This window comes from Notolepis coatsorum (assembly GCF_963971535.1).
Source record: "Notolepis coatsorum genome assembly, chromosome: 2".
NCBI classification, from domain to species: domain Eukaryota; kingdom Metazoa; phylum Chordata; class Actinopteri; order Aulopiformes; family Paralepididae; genus Notolepis; species Notolepis coatsorum.
Window position 1 is genome coordinate 83,616,363 of NC_140166.1, and position 16,340 is coordinate 83,632,702.

Genomic DNA, 16,340 nt, shown 5'->3' on the forward strand with positions numbered 1-16,340 from the left:
TTCATTAGCACTAAAAGTGATTATCCTTTTTTACATTAGTAACTTCAGAATGTTATCTTTCAAAAGAGACCAGGCCCATGCATGTGCTATAAGTATAAAGCTAAGCTTTGCAAAAAAAGTATGCAGTCCTCAAAATCAAAGTAAAGAAAATTGCCATCTCTGCCCACCTGTTAAGAGGTTATTAAGTTCCAGCTGAGAGGTAGGAGCTGGAAACCACAACGGTTCCATAGGCTGAAGTCTTATCTAGTACAGGTTCAAATTTGATAAAAAATCCCACGGAGAATGAGTGTTTGACAAAGGTTTTTGTAATGTGTGTACCGCAATAATTCAGCGTGATTATCCAAAATGGCCACTTCCATTCATTTAGATGCGCGAGTCAGGACAAACGACTTCTTCATCACCTTCCCCCACTCTCACCCGCCCGTCTGGGATCGCTTTCGGAGCAGACGTTCCTTGAGAGCAGTCTCTCACTGGTTAGTGGGGATGGTTAGGGGACCAATCAATAAACCACTACCTTGACAGCAGTCATTCAGGAATAGTGATGGGAATTATGGCCCTTTTGGCTCCATTCTTATCAGAGAGCTGTTTTTTTATTTTCTTTTGTATGGATGGATGAATAAGAGGACAACACAATTTGGGACTGTTCTGCACAAATCAGTTTGTTCACCCTAGCTGCAGTATGTCATTGTTGCATACTGAAACCTTCATTAAACTGATGCCCTCTTTATTATATTCTATATATTTTTTATTATATTCTATTTTATTATGTAGAGTTGAGTTTGCTCTGAGATTTCCATTGCTAAAAAGAAAAGCTATGCTGCATTGCTTTTTAAGTACATGGCAATAAATCAATAGTAGGACTCAGATTATTACAGTCCATGTAAAATAATCGGATCGTTCGAGAACGACCCATCACTATTCAAGAAGGGATGTGCTAGGAAAAAACAACAATCATGATTAGGAATCCAAATGCAACAATCAATATCTTAAACAACATCACATATTTCATATGCATAAATATAGTTTACAGATAACAAGAGAGGCTTAGTTTTTCATTAGGTCCATGTGGTTCAACTGCGTTTAGTGTATCCAAAAAACGATTTACTATATCTCCTCCTCTCTGGGAGAGAGAAATGTGTTCAATACCCCCAAATCTGAGCCTTGTTTTAATTGTGACTAGTGTCTTGCTTTTGCGTAGTCCATGTTTTGATTGTGAATAGTGTCTTGCTATTGCGTAGTCCATGTTTTGATTGTGAATAGCAGCCTTATGTTCAGCAATCCTTGTTTTGAGCAGCCTCAGAAGTGCTACAGTCTTGATATAGTATCAAGACTTAGTAGTATAGACATGTTAGCATAGTAGGTAGTAATGTAGAGAAGGTAGTTTCCTTTGTGGCAAAGTGCATAATAGCATGAAGGTTAGGCGTTTTTCTTCATATCTTTCTTCATTTCAGGGAGACTGCTCTCTGGATGGAGGAGGTTTTATAACTCGTCCTTTCTGCGCCATTACTGTTTGACTCTGAAGGACACGAAACGTTAGTCGTTTGTTTGTATCCGATCATTGAAATAAGTTAGAACCATAGAACCCATAGAACAGCTGTTTAATATATTGTCCTATTCTCAGGGGTGTAGCTCCAGATTCTGGGCCCCATGAAAGAATGTATTTGTAGGCCCCCAGTGAATGCGAGCGCGCGTAGGGTGACCAGATGCAAAAAGTCCAAAAGTGGGACAACAGTAAGATTTTGGTGGGACAAAGTGGGACAACAGTAAGATTTTGGTGGGACAAAGTGGGACAGATAGATAATGTAAATTTTTTTATTAGAATAACTGAGTCTGAGGCGGTTAGGTGGTCGAGCGGAGATTGCGTTCGTCACCAGCCCCGGAGCTGAGTTGGATTTGCCTGTTCGAATCCAGCTCACAGCTCCGGGGTTGTCACCAGCTTGGCTGGCCGTCTGCACTGATACGATTGGCTGTATCAGAGGGTGGGAGAAGCTGGCGGGGTGGGTCCGGGTCGTTGTAAACAGCGACTCCTACAGTTCGGTCGGGGTGCCTGCTAAGCGCGGATTGGACGTGAGGGGGATAGTGTGGTCCTCCCACACGCTACGCCCTCTCAGTGAGAATCCGCGCTGCCAGGTGAAAAGAAGCGGTGATTGGCTGGACGTGTGTCGGAGGAAGCACGTGGTAGCCTCCACTCTCCCATATGATCTGACTGTAGGGGGTAAAGCGCAGCGACCAGGAAGGGACTGGGAATTGGCATACGACTAACATTGGGATGGGGAGAACATCGGAGGAAAATGGAGGGGGAAAAAGACCAATAAAAAAAAAAAAAATAATAACTGAGTCTGGCAAAATGACAGGAGCTAGTTTCATACCACAGTCGGCTGACCTGTATGAATGGGAGTGTTGTACTGTGTGATAGACACTTGTTATCTCAGCTGCAGTGACCTTGTCCGTCTGGCTATCATTGTTTGGTTTAAAAAGAAACGTATCCATAGATCTGGATGTTTCTTTTTGGTGAACCACTTTCAAGTGAGACTCACGTCCACTGTGGCGCTTCAAGTCGTATTCTCCTCCATGCGCAATTGAAAACGAACTATGACACAAAACACAGAAAGCCTGCTGCGGATTGCCTGCCATCTGCCTCACCCAGTCATGTGTCGTTTGCCAGTCTTGGTTGTAACTGCAGGTCCGTTTCTTTTTACTGCTTTCCACCTTGAACTAGTTCGCTTGTAATGTTGTTGTGTTTTTATTGACCAATCAGATTTGCGATATGAGGTAGCGTCACAAGTTCAACTCTCACGAGCAGAGCAGTGCGCTAAATTACTATAACCAATCAGATCTGCGATATGAGGTAGCGTCACGAGTCACGACTCAGTCACGTCACAAGCAGGCAAGCAGCGCGCTAAAGTACTATAACCAATCAGAGCAATGTGTGTGGACAAGAGGCGGGTTGCTACGTTTACTGTCTGTAGGGAGGGGCTTTTAGACGCATGTTTTTTTTTGGCTTCGAAAAGAGGGACATCCTCTCAATATGAGGGACGCGGGACATTTGGTCAAATGGTGGGACAGTACAACCAAAAGGGGGACACCTGGTCACCCTAAGCGCGCGTAAGCGCGCGTAAGCGCGCGAGCGGATTTTTTTTTGGCAATTTTTTTATTGATGCAAACGCATAATATGGTTTTTACCTATACAGCACCTGCACTGTTGGTGGGTGAGCCTAGTAAAGGATGTCGCATTGCGTTCATCTTCAATGAATGGACCAATGCAATAGTCTACCAAAGCCCCCCCTCTCTCTATATATATCTCACACACACACACACACTTCAGAAACAAACATAGTATCAATGAGAGCATCAATAATACACCTGAGTGATGTCTAGTAAAAAAAAAAAAAAAAAAAAAAAAAAAAATGTTGGGGCCCCCCCCAGTGCTGGGCCCTTGGAATCATCCTAAACTACCCCCCCCCCAGCTACGCCCCTGCCTATTCTGACTGCACCGGCCTTCGATTGCAGAGCGCAAGAGATTCCATCAATCCACAAATGTCTCTAAAATAAAATACTTTACTGACTCATTCTCGATAATAAGGACGTTTTCTTTTCCAGTCATGGGTGATTCACAACCCTGTGTAAGGAAACGAGGGGACTTCTCATTATCATCCCGGCTATTCTAATCTGAGCTCATCTGTTCACTGTCTTCGCCTCTCTCCCTTCCCTCAATTCACTTAATAGGATTCCCTCGGGGTGAGAGAATCATCAAGCCAGAGGCATCACAGTCACACACACACACACACACACACACACACACACACACACACACACACACACACACACACACACACACACACACACACACACACACACACACACACACACACACACACACACACACACACACACACACACACACACACACACACACACACACACTTACAGTATGTATGTACGCACACTCAAACACCCACACCTGTTCGCTCACACGCAAGCCCTCTGAAACGAGGCGGCGCGGTGTGTTACTAACACAGACAGAACAAAAGACACCGATCAATAACCTACTGTATTATTGTGGCGATTCTTATGTATAATCGCAGACGTTAGAAAAGAGACAGAGAGTGCACATTCACTTTGGGAGAGCGAGAGCGAGAGCGAGAGAGGGGGGAAAAGCACGCCACTGGCTTTGGAGCTGTAATGACCCGACCACTCTAGCTATCCAGTAATCTTGTGCTTCGGTGCTCGCGGCCGGCAGCAGCAACAGGGACATTATGTTCTGCCCTGGCTGTTATGGAGGCTAATTGAATGACAAAAAAACAGAGGGTGCCTGAAGAGAACAAAAGCAAGAGAGCAGAGTGCAATAAACCCATGTGTCCTTCCACAGGGGTGGATATACCACTGGCTACAGGGGTGGATACCACTGGCTACAGGGGTGGATACCACTGGCTACATAAGCCCATGTGTCCTTCCACATGGGTGGATATACCACTGGCTACAGGGGTGGATACCACTGGCTACATAAGCCCACATGTCCGCCCACAGGGGTGGATATACCACTGGCTACTGTGGTGGAAAATAGCCGAAGCTAATAATTTACTCAGTCAAAAGAGACCTGGTTAATACGATTTATTAACTCAATCAAAGTATCAATACAAAATAGTCAGAGTTAGGCTGGATGACTCTCCATCAAGTTTTTAGCTAGGACACCCGGGAAGAGAGACCCCTCACTGGATCTTGAACCCTCTTTATACATATACATCTTTATACTGTAAAGGGTGGGGGTCAAAGGAATGTGACATCTTTGGGGACATAATGGAAAGGTGAGCTATAGAGCTCCATTATACTTTTAGTCAGGGGAGTGCCATGGTTTCTCTATAGAGCTCCATTATACTTTTAGTCAGGGGAGTGCCATGGTACTTTTTTTAGCGCCTTAGCTCAACGCAGGTAGGGAACTCAGTCACGTGGGTATTACTCATTGGCTCGAACACCTTGTGTTTACAAACAAGAAACCTGTCTATACCACATGCTAAGCCATTATATTGTATATTTCTATTGCACTTTACTGTTACCTTTGCACTATTTTTACTGTAGATGCCAAACCTCTTTCCGTTGTACTGTATACGTGCTGTATAATGACAATACATCTTAACCTAATCTAATCTATATTGATGAAGGTGTGAGCCCCAGTGTAAACCATATCAATATAATATTGGATAATTTTGTATATTGTTTCGCTCTGGTGCGTTTCATATTGGCATTTCTATAAGCACTGTCATGCCTGTGAATGTTAACGAGTGTTAATTGTGGAACTATGATTTCCACTATGATATCTACATAGTAGTCTGACGGGTGTGTGTTTGTGGCATTGTGGCTCAGCAGGGAACGATGGCCCAGCATCGCTACAGGAGGACGGTCAGATCCAGGTCTTGACGGTGGGTCACTGGGCCACAGAGGAGGGCGAGGGAGATCCCGCCACGATGAGCTGCACTCAGCCGCAGGGCAAGCAGGACCTCCGGGTCACCATGCTCAAGAAAGGTACCTGTAGCAGTAGCAACACAACCTGTAGATCGCATTCACACTGTTGCCAATTTGCCGCACATGTTGTTCCCTATGACCTTTGATGGCTGAAATGCAAAACCTCCTATCTGGATTTTCTGATTTCACTTTAGATTAGATGATGAGAAACCTCCTATCTGCACCTATTCAGTCTGGTATTGTTACTACACACAATATAGTAATATAGTCCAAAAGCAGTGTATTGTATTGGGTATCCTTAAAAAGATTTCATTCTGCAAGAAAACAATTATTATAAAAAAAAAAAAACGTGTCATTTTCAGGAGGTTTTGTGTTTCAGCCATCGATTTGTTATAAGACAAATGTACCCTATAGTTTTTCTGTATAAGCCAAAAGTACCCAATATACACAGATCTGTAAATAAATACAATAAAGTGCTGCCATGTCCTTCTTATGGTCTGCAAGTCAGGCCAGAGTAAACTGCGATTCTACCATGCAATCAAATGCACCGAGTACTCAACAGAGAAGGCAAGGCTACTGCCTTTTATCATGTATCTTTTTTTTTATCCACGTTTTCTCCTCCATTTAAATTTTTTTTCTCCCATCCCAATTTAGCCGTGCCAATTCTCCCCTCCCCTGTCTTGATCGTTGCCCGCATGTGCCCCCCACTGGCCGGTCATAGGGAGGATAGAAGTCCATCACATGTCCCCTCCGCGTCTATGCTTTTACCAAACGGTTTGTGTTTCCGCGTTCCCGTTTTGCGCTCTGATTGGCCATGCACGTTTCTGGTCATGTGACATGTGCACCCAATCGCATGACGCGCCCATTTTCGCCTCGACCAGGAGCAAACTACCTAACGCCTACTTAACCAACTTCGAAAGAGTGCCTAAGCTTAACCGGCGAAATAACTTGCCGTCACACGATATCAGTAACTACAGTATATAACCAGACCTGCAAAATGATAAGATAGTTGGGTCATCTGTGGCACTTCCATGACCGTGGAGAGCGAAGGTCCGTTTCTCAATGGATTTGTCATCTAGGAGGGTTAATAAACAAATTTAGCCAGGGTGTATTTTTAAAAAAGGCGGGGGAAATTTGTGAGAGACCAAAATCAAAAATGGCTGCCGTGGAAATTTACTTTTGAATGGTTTGACCTACAATGATGCACAATACATGGTTTAAGAGCTTATTTTGGTCAAGGAATACATATTTGGTGTTTATATAATGATTTGACCTATTGTTGACCTTCAAATGCAAGATGGCTGCCAATTTTGAGCTCCAAACGTTTATTTTTTTCTAAATCGTCACAGAGCCTTCATATTAGGCTCTAATGAAAGCTCTGCTCATGATGAGTTGAATAATATACAGTATAAGTACACAGAAGTAATCTCTGAGAACAATAAAGTCAATGTTTGTGTGTAAACAACAGTTGCTGATTTGCGGTTTTCCATTAAATAGGGTAGGCTACTGAGAATGGTGTCCAGTTCATCCCATCACATTTTCATAATGAACCAACATTTTTTTCCACTATAGCCTAACATAAAAATGTATTCTGTATGCAAAGCTAGCAAGGTTAGTTGCTTGAGCTGAATTTAAAGGTCAACTCAAAACAAACAATAAAATTCACTTCACAATTAAAACAGAATCCTAGAAGGAAGGGCAAGCAGTTCAGGACCTGCAGGCATGCATGAGAGATTTTGAAGCTGACCCATTTGACATCTCCTCACCTACACTGAGGTCACTACAGTCTGGCCTGGTCGCCTCACCAGAGTTACTACATGACCTTAATGTTCTCAACAAGTTGTTTAAATCCAATCTCCAATACACAAGTGAGTCTGGCCCTGCCCTGCCATTGGCCTTAATAGTTGGTAAAATGGTTTGGTGTGTGTGTGGTTTGTGTGGGTGTCACCTGATATGTCTGTGTGTCTCTCTGTGTGTGTGTGTGTGTGTGTGTGTGTGTGTGTGTGTGTGTGTGTGTGTGTGTGTGTGTGTGTGTGTGTGTGTGTGTGTGTGTGTGTGTGTGTGTGTGTGTGTGTGTGTGTGTGTGTGTGTGTGTCCATGTGTGTGTGTGTGTGTTTGTGTCGTTCATTCATCCTTGGGATGGGGGTTTCTGTCACTCAAATGTTAATTACATTAGAACTGGTGTGTGACGTGTGCAGGGGTGTAGCTCCAGATTCTGGGCCCCCTGAAAGAATGTATTTGTAGGCCCCCAGTGAATGCGAGCGCGCGTAAGCGTGCGAGCGGAATTTTTTTGGTGCCATTTTTTTATTGATGAAAACGCATAATATGGTTTTTACCTATACATTCGGATCAGCAGTTCAGCACCTGCACTGTTGGTGGGTGAGCCTAGTAAAGGATGTCGCATTGCGTTCATCTTCAATGAATGGACCAATGCAATAGTCTACCAAAGCCCCCCCTCTCTCTCTATATATCTCACACACACACACACACACACACACACACACACACACACACACACACACACACACACACACACACACACACACACACACACACACACACACACACACACTTCAGAAACAAACATAGTATCAATGAGAGCATCAATAATGCACCTGAGTGATGTCTAGTAAAAAAAAAAAAAATTGGGGGCCCCCCCCCAGTGCTGGGCCCTTGGAATAATCCTAAGCTACCCCCCCCCCCCAGCTACGCCCCTGGACGTGTGTGACCTGTAACAATAATGCTGCCTTCCTATCCAAGTTCAAATGGTAGACGATACTGCCATCTGGTGATATTCGATCGGCATTGCAGTTCAAGCATATGTGGCTGTGCCAAAATGACGCATGGCGAGCAAACAAATATATAATAGTGCAGATTGAGTTAAGACTGCAATTCCAGATGGCCAAGCTCAGGTTGAGACTTTACTGCAAGAGCGGGTGTTCACCAAGATCAAGCCTCTTACTGCAACCATCCACAGGAATAAGAGACGGAATTTTGCAAGTGAAAAGATATGCACACCTTCTGGTGCTCATATGCAGGCTGATATGGAGAGATCAGGACTAGCGGCCCTGGTGGACCTAGCAGAGGGATCTGTTGGTATGATACAACTTGAATCAGCCCTTGAGAGAAGAGTGACAGAGTGCCTTTCAGTCTTCAATGTGGTGGTTGTTCCTGAGGCAAGAGAGCTCCTGGGACGAGTGGGTGAGAGTCTGGAGTTGAAAGATGAAGTGAGAGCGGATATGAAAGCATATGTCCTCTCAATTGTTTACGCTGAGAGTGCAGATGTTACATGTGGCAGAGCTTCCAAGTGGCACAAATTGAAGAAGAAGTGTACGATTCGTCTCCCACCTGATGAGGACTCCTTTGATCTTCATGTGGAAAGGACAAACTACATTACATATTGCCAGCTCCATTACAACCTTCAAGAACATACTTCCCCCATTGGTCACGGCTGGGAACTAGTGAATGGGAAGTGCCGGCCAGTGCGTCATACGGTTCCCCCCTTGCCCCAGCAGCTCACATCTCATGACTGCTCAGATAAGAGTAGCAGTGATGATGAATGGAGTCAGTGTGGAGAATCAACAGATTCTGATGAAGAATAGTGATTCTCTCTCCGGTTCTCATCATCCATCAACAACAAGTTGTTACGTTATATCGTCTGCTTAGCTTACTTTATATCCATCCCTACTCTGTATTTTGTGTTTTCTACCAGCCTTTTCTCTCCACCCTCATTTCCTTTATTTTTATAATATTGTGATGTGAACATTAGTGTGTTTTATTCTAACAATTATATTTTCAGTTTGACATTACATGGTTCAGTTGCTGTGTCAGCCAGAGGGAGATGCTGTTGCCTCCAAATTTGCCCTTAAGGCCATTAGGCTACTAGTTGATCAATTATTATTTTGGAGTGCTATTTGTTGAAGCACCATAGTTATGCTAATGTACTGTACCAGTCATGTTTTTCGTTTCCCCATCCCTTTATTTTCATTTGACACATTTATTATCTTTTAGTATTTCTGAGAAAAACCAAAAATATAGAGAGAAAAAAGAAGAAAAAAACACCTCCCTTTTGACTGTTCACCTTGTCGTGGTAAGGGAGCTTGAGTACCTCAGTGAACCCTGAGAGCTATGCCAGTAGGAGGAAACTCCTAGCAGGTTTTACCAAACCGGACAGGTCTAGGGTGAGAGGTCAGACAAAGCAGTCAGACAACCTTGTGGAAACAGCATCTGGGGCCAATAACCCACCCTGCTGAAGCAAACAGGAGTGATCATGTCTCCGACTTTCACAGATGGATGGAGTATGGTGGAAGATACCCACCTACCCCCTGTGTCCATAACTCAACTCATCATGAGCAGAGCTTTCATTAGAGCCTAATATGAAGGCTCTGTGACGATTTTGAAAAAAAAATCCTTTTGGAGCTCAAAATTGGCAGCCATCTTGCATTTTAAGGTCAACAATAGGTCAAATCATTATATAAACACCAAATATGTATTCCTTGAACAAAATAAGCTCTGAAACCATGTATTGTGCATCATTGTAGGTCAAACCATTCAAAAGTAAATTTCCACGGCAGCCATTTTGGATTTTGGTCTCTCACAAATTTCCCCCGCCTTTTAAAAAAAAATACACCCCGGCTAAATTTGTTTATTAACCCTCCTAGATGACAAATCCATTGAGAAACGGACCTTCGCTCTCCACGGTCACGGAGATGCCACAGATGACCCAACTAAGAGGTGAAAAAGGTGACATGTTTGTGGGCATTGTCCCCCAGAAGAAAATCGTTGTGATTTTAACATGTAAACGAAGCACTTAGAGAATAAAATAAATGGAAAAGACAACCCGTATCCGGGTCTGACAGCACTACAATTACATTTTCATATCATAATATCATAACGCAGAGGCTGAGACTCGCTTTTTTTGCTGCCGGTAGAACATCGCGTACGAATTGGAAGAGCCGCCGCATGTCGCGCTAACCCTTCGAGAAGCTTTGTGGTCTGGGATTGAAGTGATACATAAATGTGTCTCCATAAATCCATTTAGTTAGATCCAGCACTGGGTGTATCTTTTTTTAGATCCATGTTTTCTCCTCCATTTTTCTATTTTTTCTCCCATCCTAATTTAGCCGTGCCAATTCTCCCCTCCCATGTCTTGATCGTTGCTCGCATGTGCCCCCCACTGCACTGTAAAACCCAATAAGTTTCCAGAACTTAAAAAAATTGAGGCAACCCCCTGCCTCAAATTTTTTAAGTTGATAAACTCAAATGTTTTCAGTTGGCTAAGACTTACAATTCTCAGTTAAGGCAACTCAAATATGGTCAGTTACTGTGACTTAAGGTTCTCAGTTAAGTCAAATCAAATATGGTCAGTTACTGTGACTTACAGTTCTCAGTTAAGGCAATTCAAATATGGTCAGTTACTGTGACTTAAGGTTCTCAAGTGGAGTCAACTCAAATATGTTCAGTTACTGTGACTTACAGTTCTCAGGTAAGGCAATTCAAATATGTTCAGTTACTGTGACTTAAGGTTCTCAAGTGGAGGCAACTCAAATATATTCAGTTACTGTGACTTACAGTTCTCAGTTAAGGCAATTCAAATATGTTCAGTTACTGTGACTTAAGGTTCTCAAGTGGAGGCAACTCAAATATGTTCAGTTACTGTGACTTAAGGTTCAACCTTAAATCCATGTGATTAAGTTAACAGAACTCAAAGAAATTGAGTCATTCTTATGCCTCATTTCTTTTAAGATAATCAACTCAAATATTTGCAGTTACTATAACTTAAGGTTAAGTTTTACAATCCATGTGAATAGGTTAACAGAAAAATAACTACACAAGCACATTATATCAACTTCAAACTCTTATTTATTTCTATTCAGAGTATACATCTATTTAAGTTACAAAAACATTGTGTTGCCCTCTCCAACATTATGGCAATGTTAAAATTGAAAAAATATATATAGAAAATATATATAGAAACATGTACATAAAATGTAATGTATATTACACATTTAATCCCACTGGTCACAATAGTGTAATAATGTTTGTTATAAGGCTCTGAAAATGTTACTGAATGATGTATCAATGTATTTCCAGCAAATATTAAAACAATAAAGGGTCTCAATATGTGCAGTGCACATTACCAGAGCTGTTTACATCCTGGCTGAATTACTCGAATTTGTATAGTGTGGTCATAGAATGAGCAAACATGTTGACGGCAACTATTGTGACCGTTGGGATAACACAGTGTATCTATGTACAGTACAGAATAAAATGTATAGATTATCTGAAAATTGTCAATCCGCTTGGCACATGTAAAATTCACAAACTTTGTGCTGTATATTGGGTCCTGCCAATGTGGAACCAAAATACCAATCCACATTACACGCTATACAGCTGGCAATACTGTTAATAGTGACATACAGTACCTACATATAGGTATGGAAATGCAGCTGTACTTGCTCCATGATGTTCTATATCATGGAACAAGATGGTGTTTTCATTGAAAGAGTTAGTCAGAATGTCAGAGGCACCATCCGTCATTTAGAGCAGCTATGAGAACACAGTACAACACTATACAGTACACTCTACCACTGCCTACAAGCAATGGAAGCAGTCAGAGCAGAGTGGCATTTATGCCCATTGCCTCCTATTGTTCCTCGAGAAACAAACATTTTGGGACTTGGATGTTGCCTTTGAGATTCTGATTCTTTCAACTCTAAAACTTACTTGGATGAAATTACAATAATGCTATAGACCATTGGTCACCAACCTTTTTAAGCCCAAGATCACTTTTTTTTTTTTGGTGAAGGCAAGATCTACCTATTGAAGCGTTGAGAGAAAAAGACAGCCAAGATTGTACTTTAAACTAAATTACTTTTATTTGCCTGTATTCTAATTACATGCAATGCTTTGGTCCAACATTAAAACGTCAAAGTAGAACTGTAATATGTACTTTCTGATATTATTAACATTGACAAACATATTTACAATTAGCATTTTATAAAGTAGAACTGTAATGTGTACTTTCTCAGTCAGTGCTAAGTGCAGTCATCTTATGCAGCATCACTTTTCACATCAAAACAAAAGTAGAACTGTAATGTGGACTTTCTCATATTATTAACATTGACAAACATATTTACAATTAGCATTTTATAAAGTAGAACTGTAATGTGTACTTTCTCAGTCAGTGCTAAGTGCAGTCATCTTATGCAGCATCACTTTTCACATCAAAACAAAAGTAGAACTGTAATGTGGACCTTCTCCTATTAATTAACATTGCCAAACATATTTACAATTAGCATTTTATAAAGTAGAACTGTAATATGTACTTTCTCAGTCAGTGCTAAGTGCAGTCCTCTTATGCAGCATCACTTTTCACATCAAAACAAAAGTAGAACTGTAATGTGGACTCTCAGGGAAAGATTAAAATTTTATATTTTTTATTTTTATTTATTTATTTTTTTTAATTTCAGGGAAAGATCTACAGGGAAGGTCTCAAAGATCGACCAGTCGATCAAGATCGACGGGTTGGTGACCACTGCTATAGACGGTTACGAAAATTCTAACTGTAACCTGGGCGGCAGTTTACTAGCTTCTAGACCTAGTAAAATCTTCTGAATCAATTCAAAAGTGTTGATAAGTCCTTTGGGGTATACACGCTGAGGTGTCATAGATTAGTCCAAACATTACCATTGAATACAATTTATATAGATTATCTGAAAATTGTCAATCCGCTTGGCACATGTAAAATTCACAAACTTTGTGCTGTATATTGGGTCCTGCCAATGTGGAACCAAAATACCAATCCACATTACACGCTATACAGCTGGCAATACTGTTAATAGTGACATACCTACATATAGGTATGGAAATGCAGCTGTACTTGCGCCATGATGTTCTATATCATGGAACAAGATGGTGTTTTCATTGAAAGAGTTAGTCAGAATGTCAGAGGCACCATCCGTCATTTAGAGCAGCTATGTTTGCAGAATGATAACTATAGAACACTACAGTACTCTGTACTGAGAACACAGTACTTGGTACTGAGAACACTATACAGTACACTCTACCACTGCCTACAAGCAATGGAAGCAGTCAGAGCAGAGTGGCATTTATGCCCATTGCCTCCTATTGTTCCTCGAGAAACAAATGTTTTGGGACTTGGATGTTGCCTTTGAGATTCTGATAAACTCTTTCAACTCTAAAACTTACTTGGATGAAATTACAATAATGCTATAGACTGTTAAGAAAATTCTAACTGTAACCTGGGCGACAGTTTACTAGCTTCTAGACCTAGTAAAATCTTCTGAATCAATTCAAAAGTTTTGATAAGTCCTTTGGGGTATACACGCTGAGGTGTCATAGATTAGTCCAAACATTACCATTGAATAAAATGTATATAGATTATCTGAAAATTGTCAATCCGCTTGGCACATGTAAAATTCACAAACGTTGTGCTGTATATTGGGTCCTGCCAATGTGGAACCAAAATACCAATCCACATTACATGCTATACAGCTGGCAATACTGTTAATAGTGACATACCTACATATATGTATGGAAATGCAGCTGTACTTGCTCCATGATGTTCTATATCATGGAACAAGATGGTGTTTTCATTGAAAGAGTTGGTCAGAATGTCAGAGGCACCATCGGTAATTTAGAGCAGGCTATGTTTGCAGAATGATAACTATAGAACACTACTCTGTACTATTTTCTGTGTCGAGACTATGACTCCTGGTATATAGAACATCTTAGGTCCTATGAGCTGTCAACCACACAACCACATCTGTCCATCTACCTGCAGTCTGGTCTCAACGATACAGTCCCACTCTCAGCATACAAGATCGATGGTCTGCTGCTGCTGACTCCCAAGTGATTCATTAAAGTGAAACGGAACTGAGTCCAGCTAATGGTGAATAGTTATTTTATTAATAAATTATTGTGTCTTTATTCACTCGTTGACCAGTTCATATTCTGTATAAGTTCATATTCTGTATATGTTAATAATGACGCTTTCTGTGTTGTGTTTATGACTCCTGGTATATCGCCTTGTACTCTGTACTGAGAACACTAACTCTACCACTGCCTACAAGCAATGGAAGCAGTCAGAGCAGAGTGGCATTTATGCCCATTGCCTCCTATTGTTCCTCGAGAAACAAACGTTTGGGACTTGGATGTTGCCTTTGAGATTCTGATAAACTCTTTCAACTCTAAAACTTACTTGGATGAAATTACAATAATGCTATAGATGGTTAAGAAAATTCTAACTGTAACACTTTCAAATGTAAACATATTACATAAAAAAAGGACAAGGTACATTGAGTAGTTTGGACCTATTGGCTGAACATCTGCAAAGTAGTACAGCAACTTTTGAAGGTATTATTTTGACATGACAAGACATTTCAGATGAGTTTCTATAGACACACTTTTGAGGTGTTGGTAAGTGCTTTGTGGTAGCTGAGGTGTAGTGCATAGATTAGTCCACACATTACAGGAAGGAATCACCAAATCTGGGGAGGCTGATCATGATATGACTTTCAATGACGATAGAGATTGTCACAGGCTGGTAGTGAACTGGACTTGTGTCATGGTCACTGATGACAGTAAGGAATAGAAACTCATCTGAAAGAAGGATGTGGGGTGATGTATTAATTTCCTTGTCATGTCAAAATAATACCTTCAAAAGTTTAATGCATCATCAAGTCATTCTTGAGAGTCTGCAACCTGGGAGACAGTTTACCAGCTTCTAGACCTAGTAAAATCTTCTGAATGAATTCAAAAGTGTTGGTAAGTCCCTTGGGGTAGCTGAGGTGTAGTGCATAGATTAGTCCAAACATTACCAGGAAGGAATCACCAAATCTGGGGAGGCTGATCATGATGTGACTTTCAATGACAACAGAGATGGTGGTGTAGTGGTTAACACTGTCGCCTCACAGCAAGAAGGTCCAGGGTTCGATTCCCGCTTGGGGACCAGGTTTCCATGATGCCAGTTACCCATGTGGGGTATCTCCCAGGCCTTTCTGTGTGGAGTTTGCATGTTCTCCCCATGCTCGCAAGGGTTTCCCTCCCGATAAGATAAACCCAATGGAAAAACATGCACAACAATAGATCGCTAACGCTGTGGCGTCCTTGACGAAGACGGACAGGAGCACTTGGATTGGTCCCCTGGCGCAGCTCACGTTGACGCCTGTCTGCTCCCGGCTGCCCTTGGGGGGGGAAGGACGACGGGATGGGTTAATCGCAGATACGAATTGCATGCATGCATCGCATGTGTGCCGATTGATGACCTCTGAGCAGGTCCTAAATTATTATTATTATTATTATTATTATTATTATTATTATTATTATTATTATTATTATTATTATTATTATTATTATTATTATTATTATTATTATTATTATTATTATTATTATTATTATTATTATTATTATTATTATTATTATTATTATTATTATTATTATTATTATTATTATTATTGTCACAGGCTGGTAGTGAACTGGACTTGTGTCATGGTCACTGATGACAGTAAGGAGGGCCACTGCCACACCCTGAAGCTCTGGCTCATCAGTCGTGTCCTGAAGGAATGAAAGAGACATAATAATCACAAATAAATCCATGGTTTCTACAAAGTGCAGCACAAAGCTAAGTATATGGAGTTGTGTTTGTAAGTTGTTCATATTTTAGTTAGAAAATTTTTTTTGGTGAGATGGTTATTTTTATTTAACCAGGTTAGTCCCGTCAAGATCAAATATCTCTTTCACAAGGGAGACCTGGAAGGAAGGAAGACTGGTACTTAGCATTTTGATTAACTGTTCACTTAATATACAGTTGTACTGTAAATTATTTTCACTCAGACTCACTGTGCAGGTTTTGAAAA

At 41.2% G+C, this 16,340-nt stretch overlaps 1 protein-coding gene across 1 annotated transcript in view; it reads left to right on the top strand.

Annotated features, from left to right (window-relative positions):
* Positions 1-16,340, top strand: part of tub (TUB bipartite transcription factor) — a gene marked incomplete at both ends in the record, with an annotated part of 447,589 nt that overhangs the window by 366,539 nt on the left and 64,710 nt on the right. Inside the window, one exon of the mRNA XM_084307358.1 lies at positions 5,362-5,520. Coding sequence (XP_084163484.1) covers positions 5,362-5,520 — 159 coding nt within the window. The remainder of the gene's footprint in view (positions 1-5,361; positions 5,521-16,340) is intronic.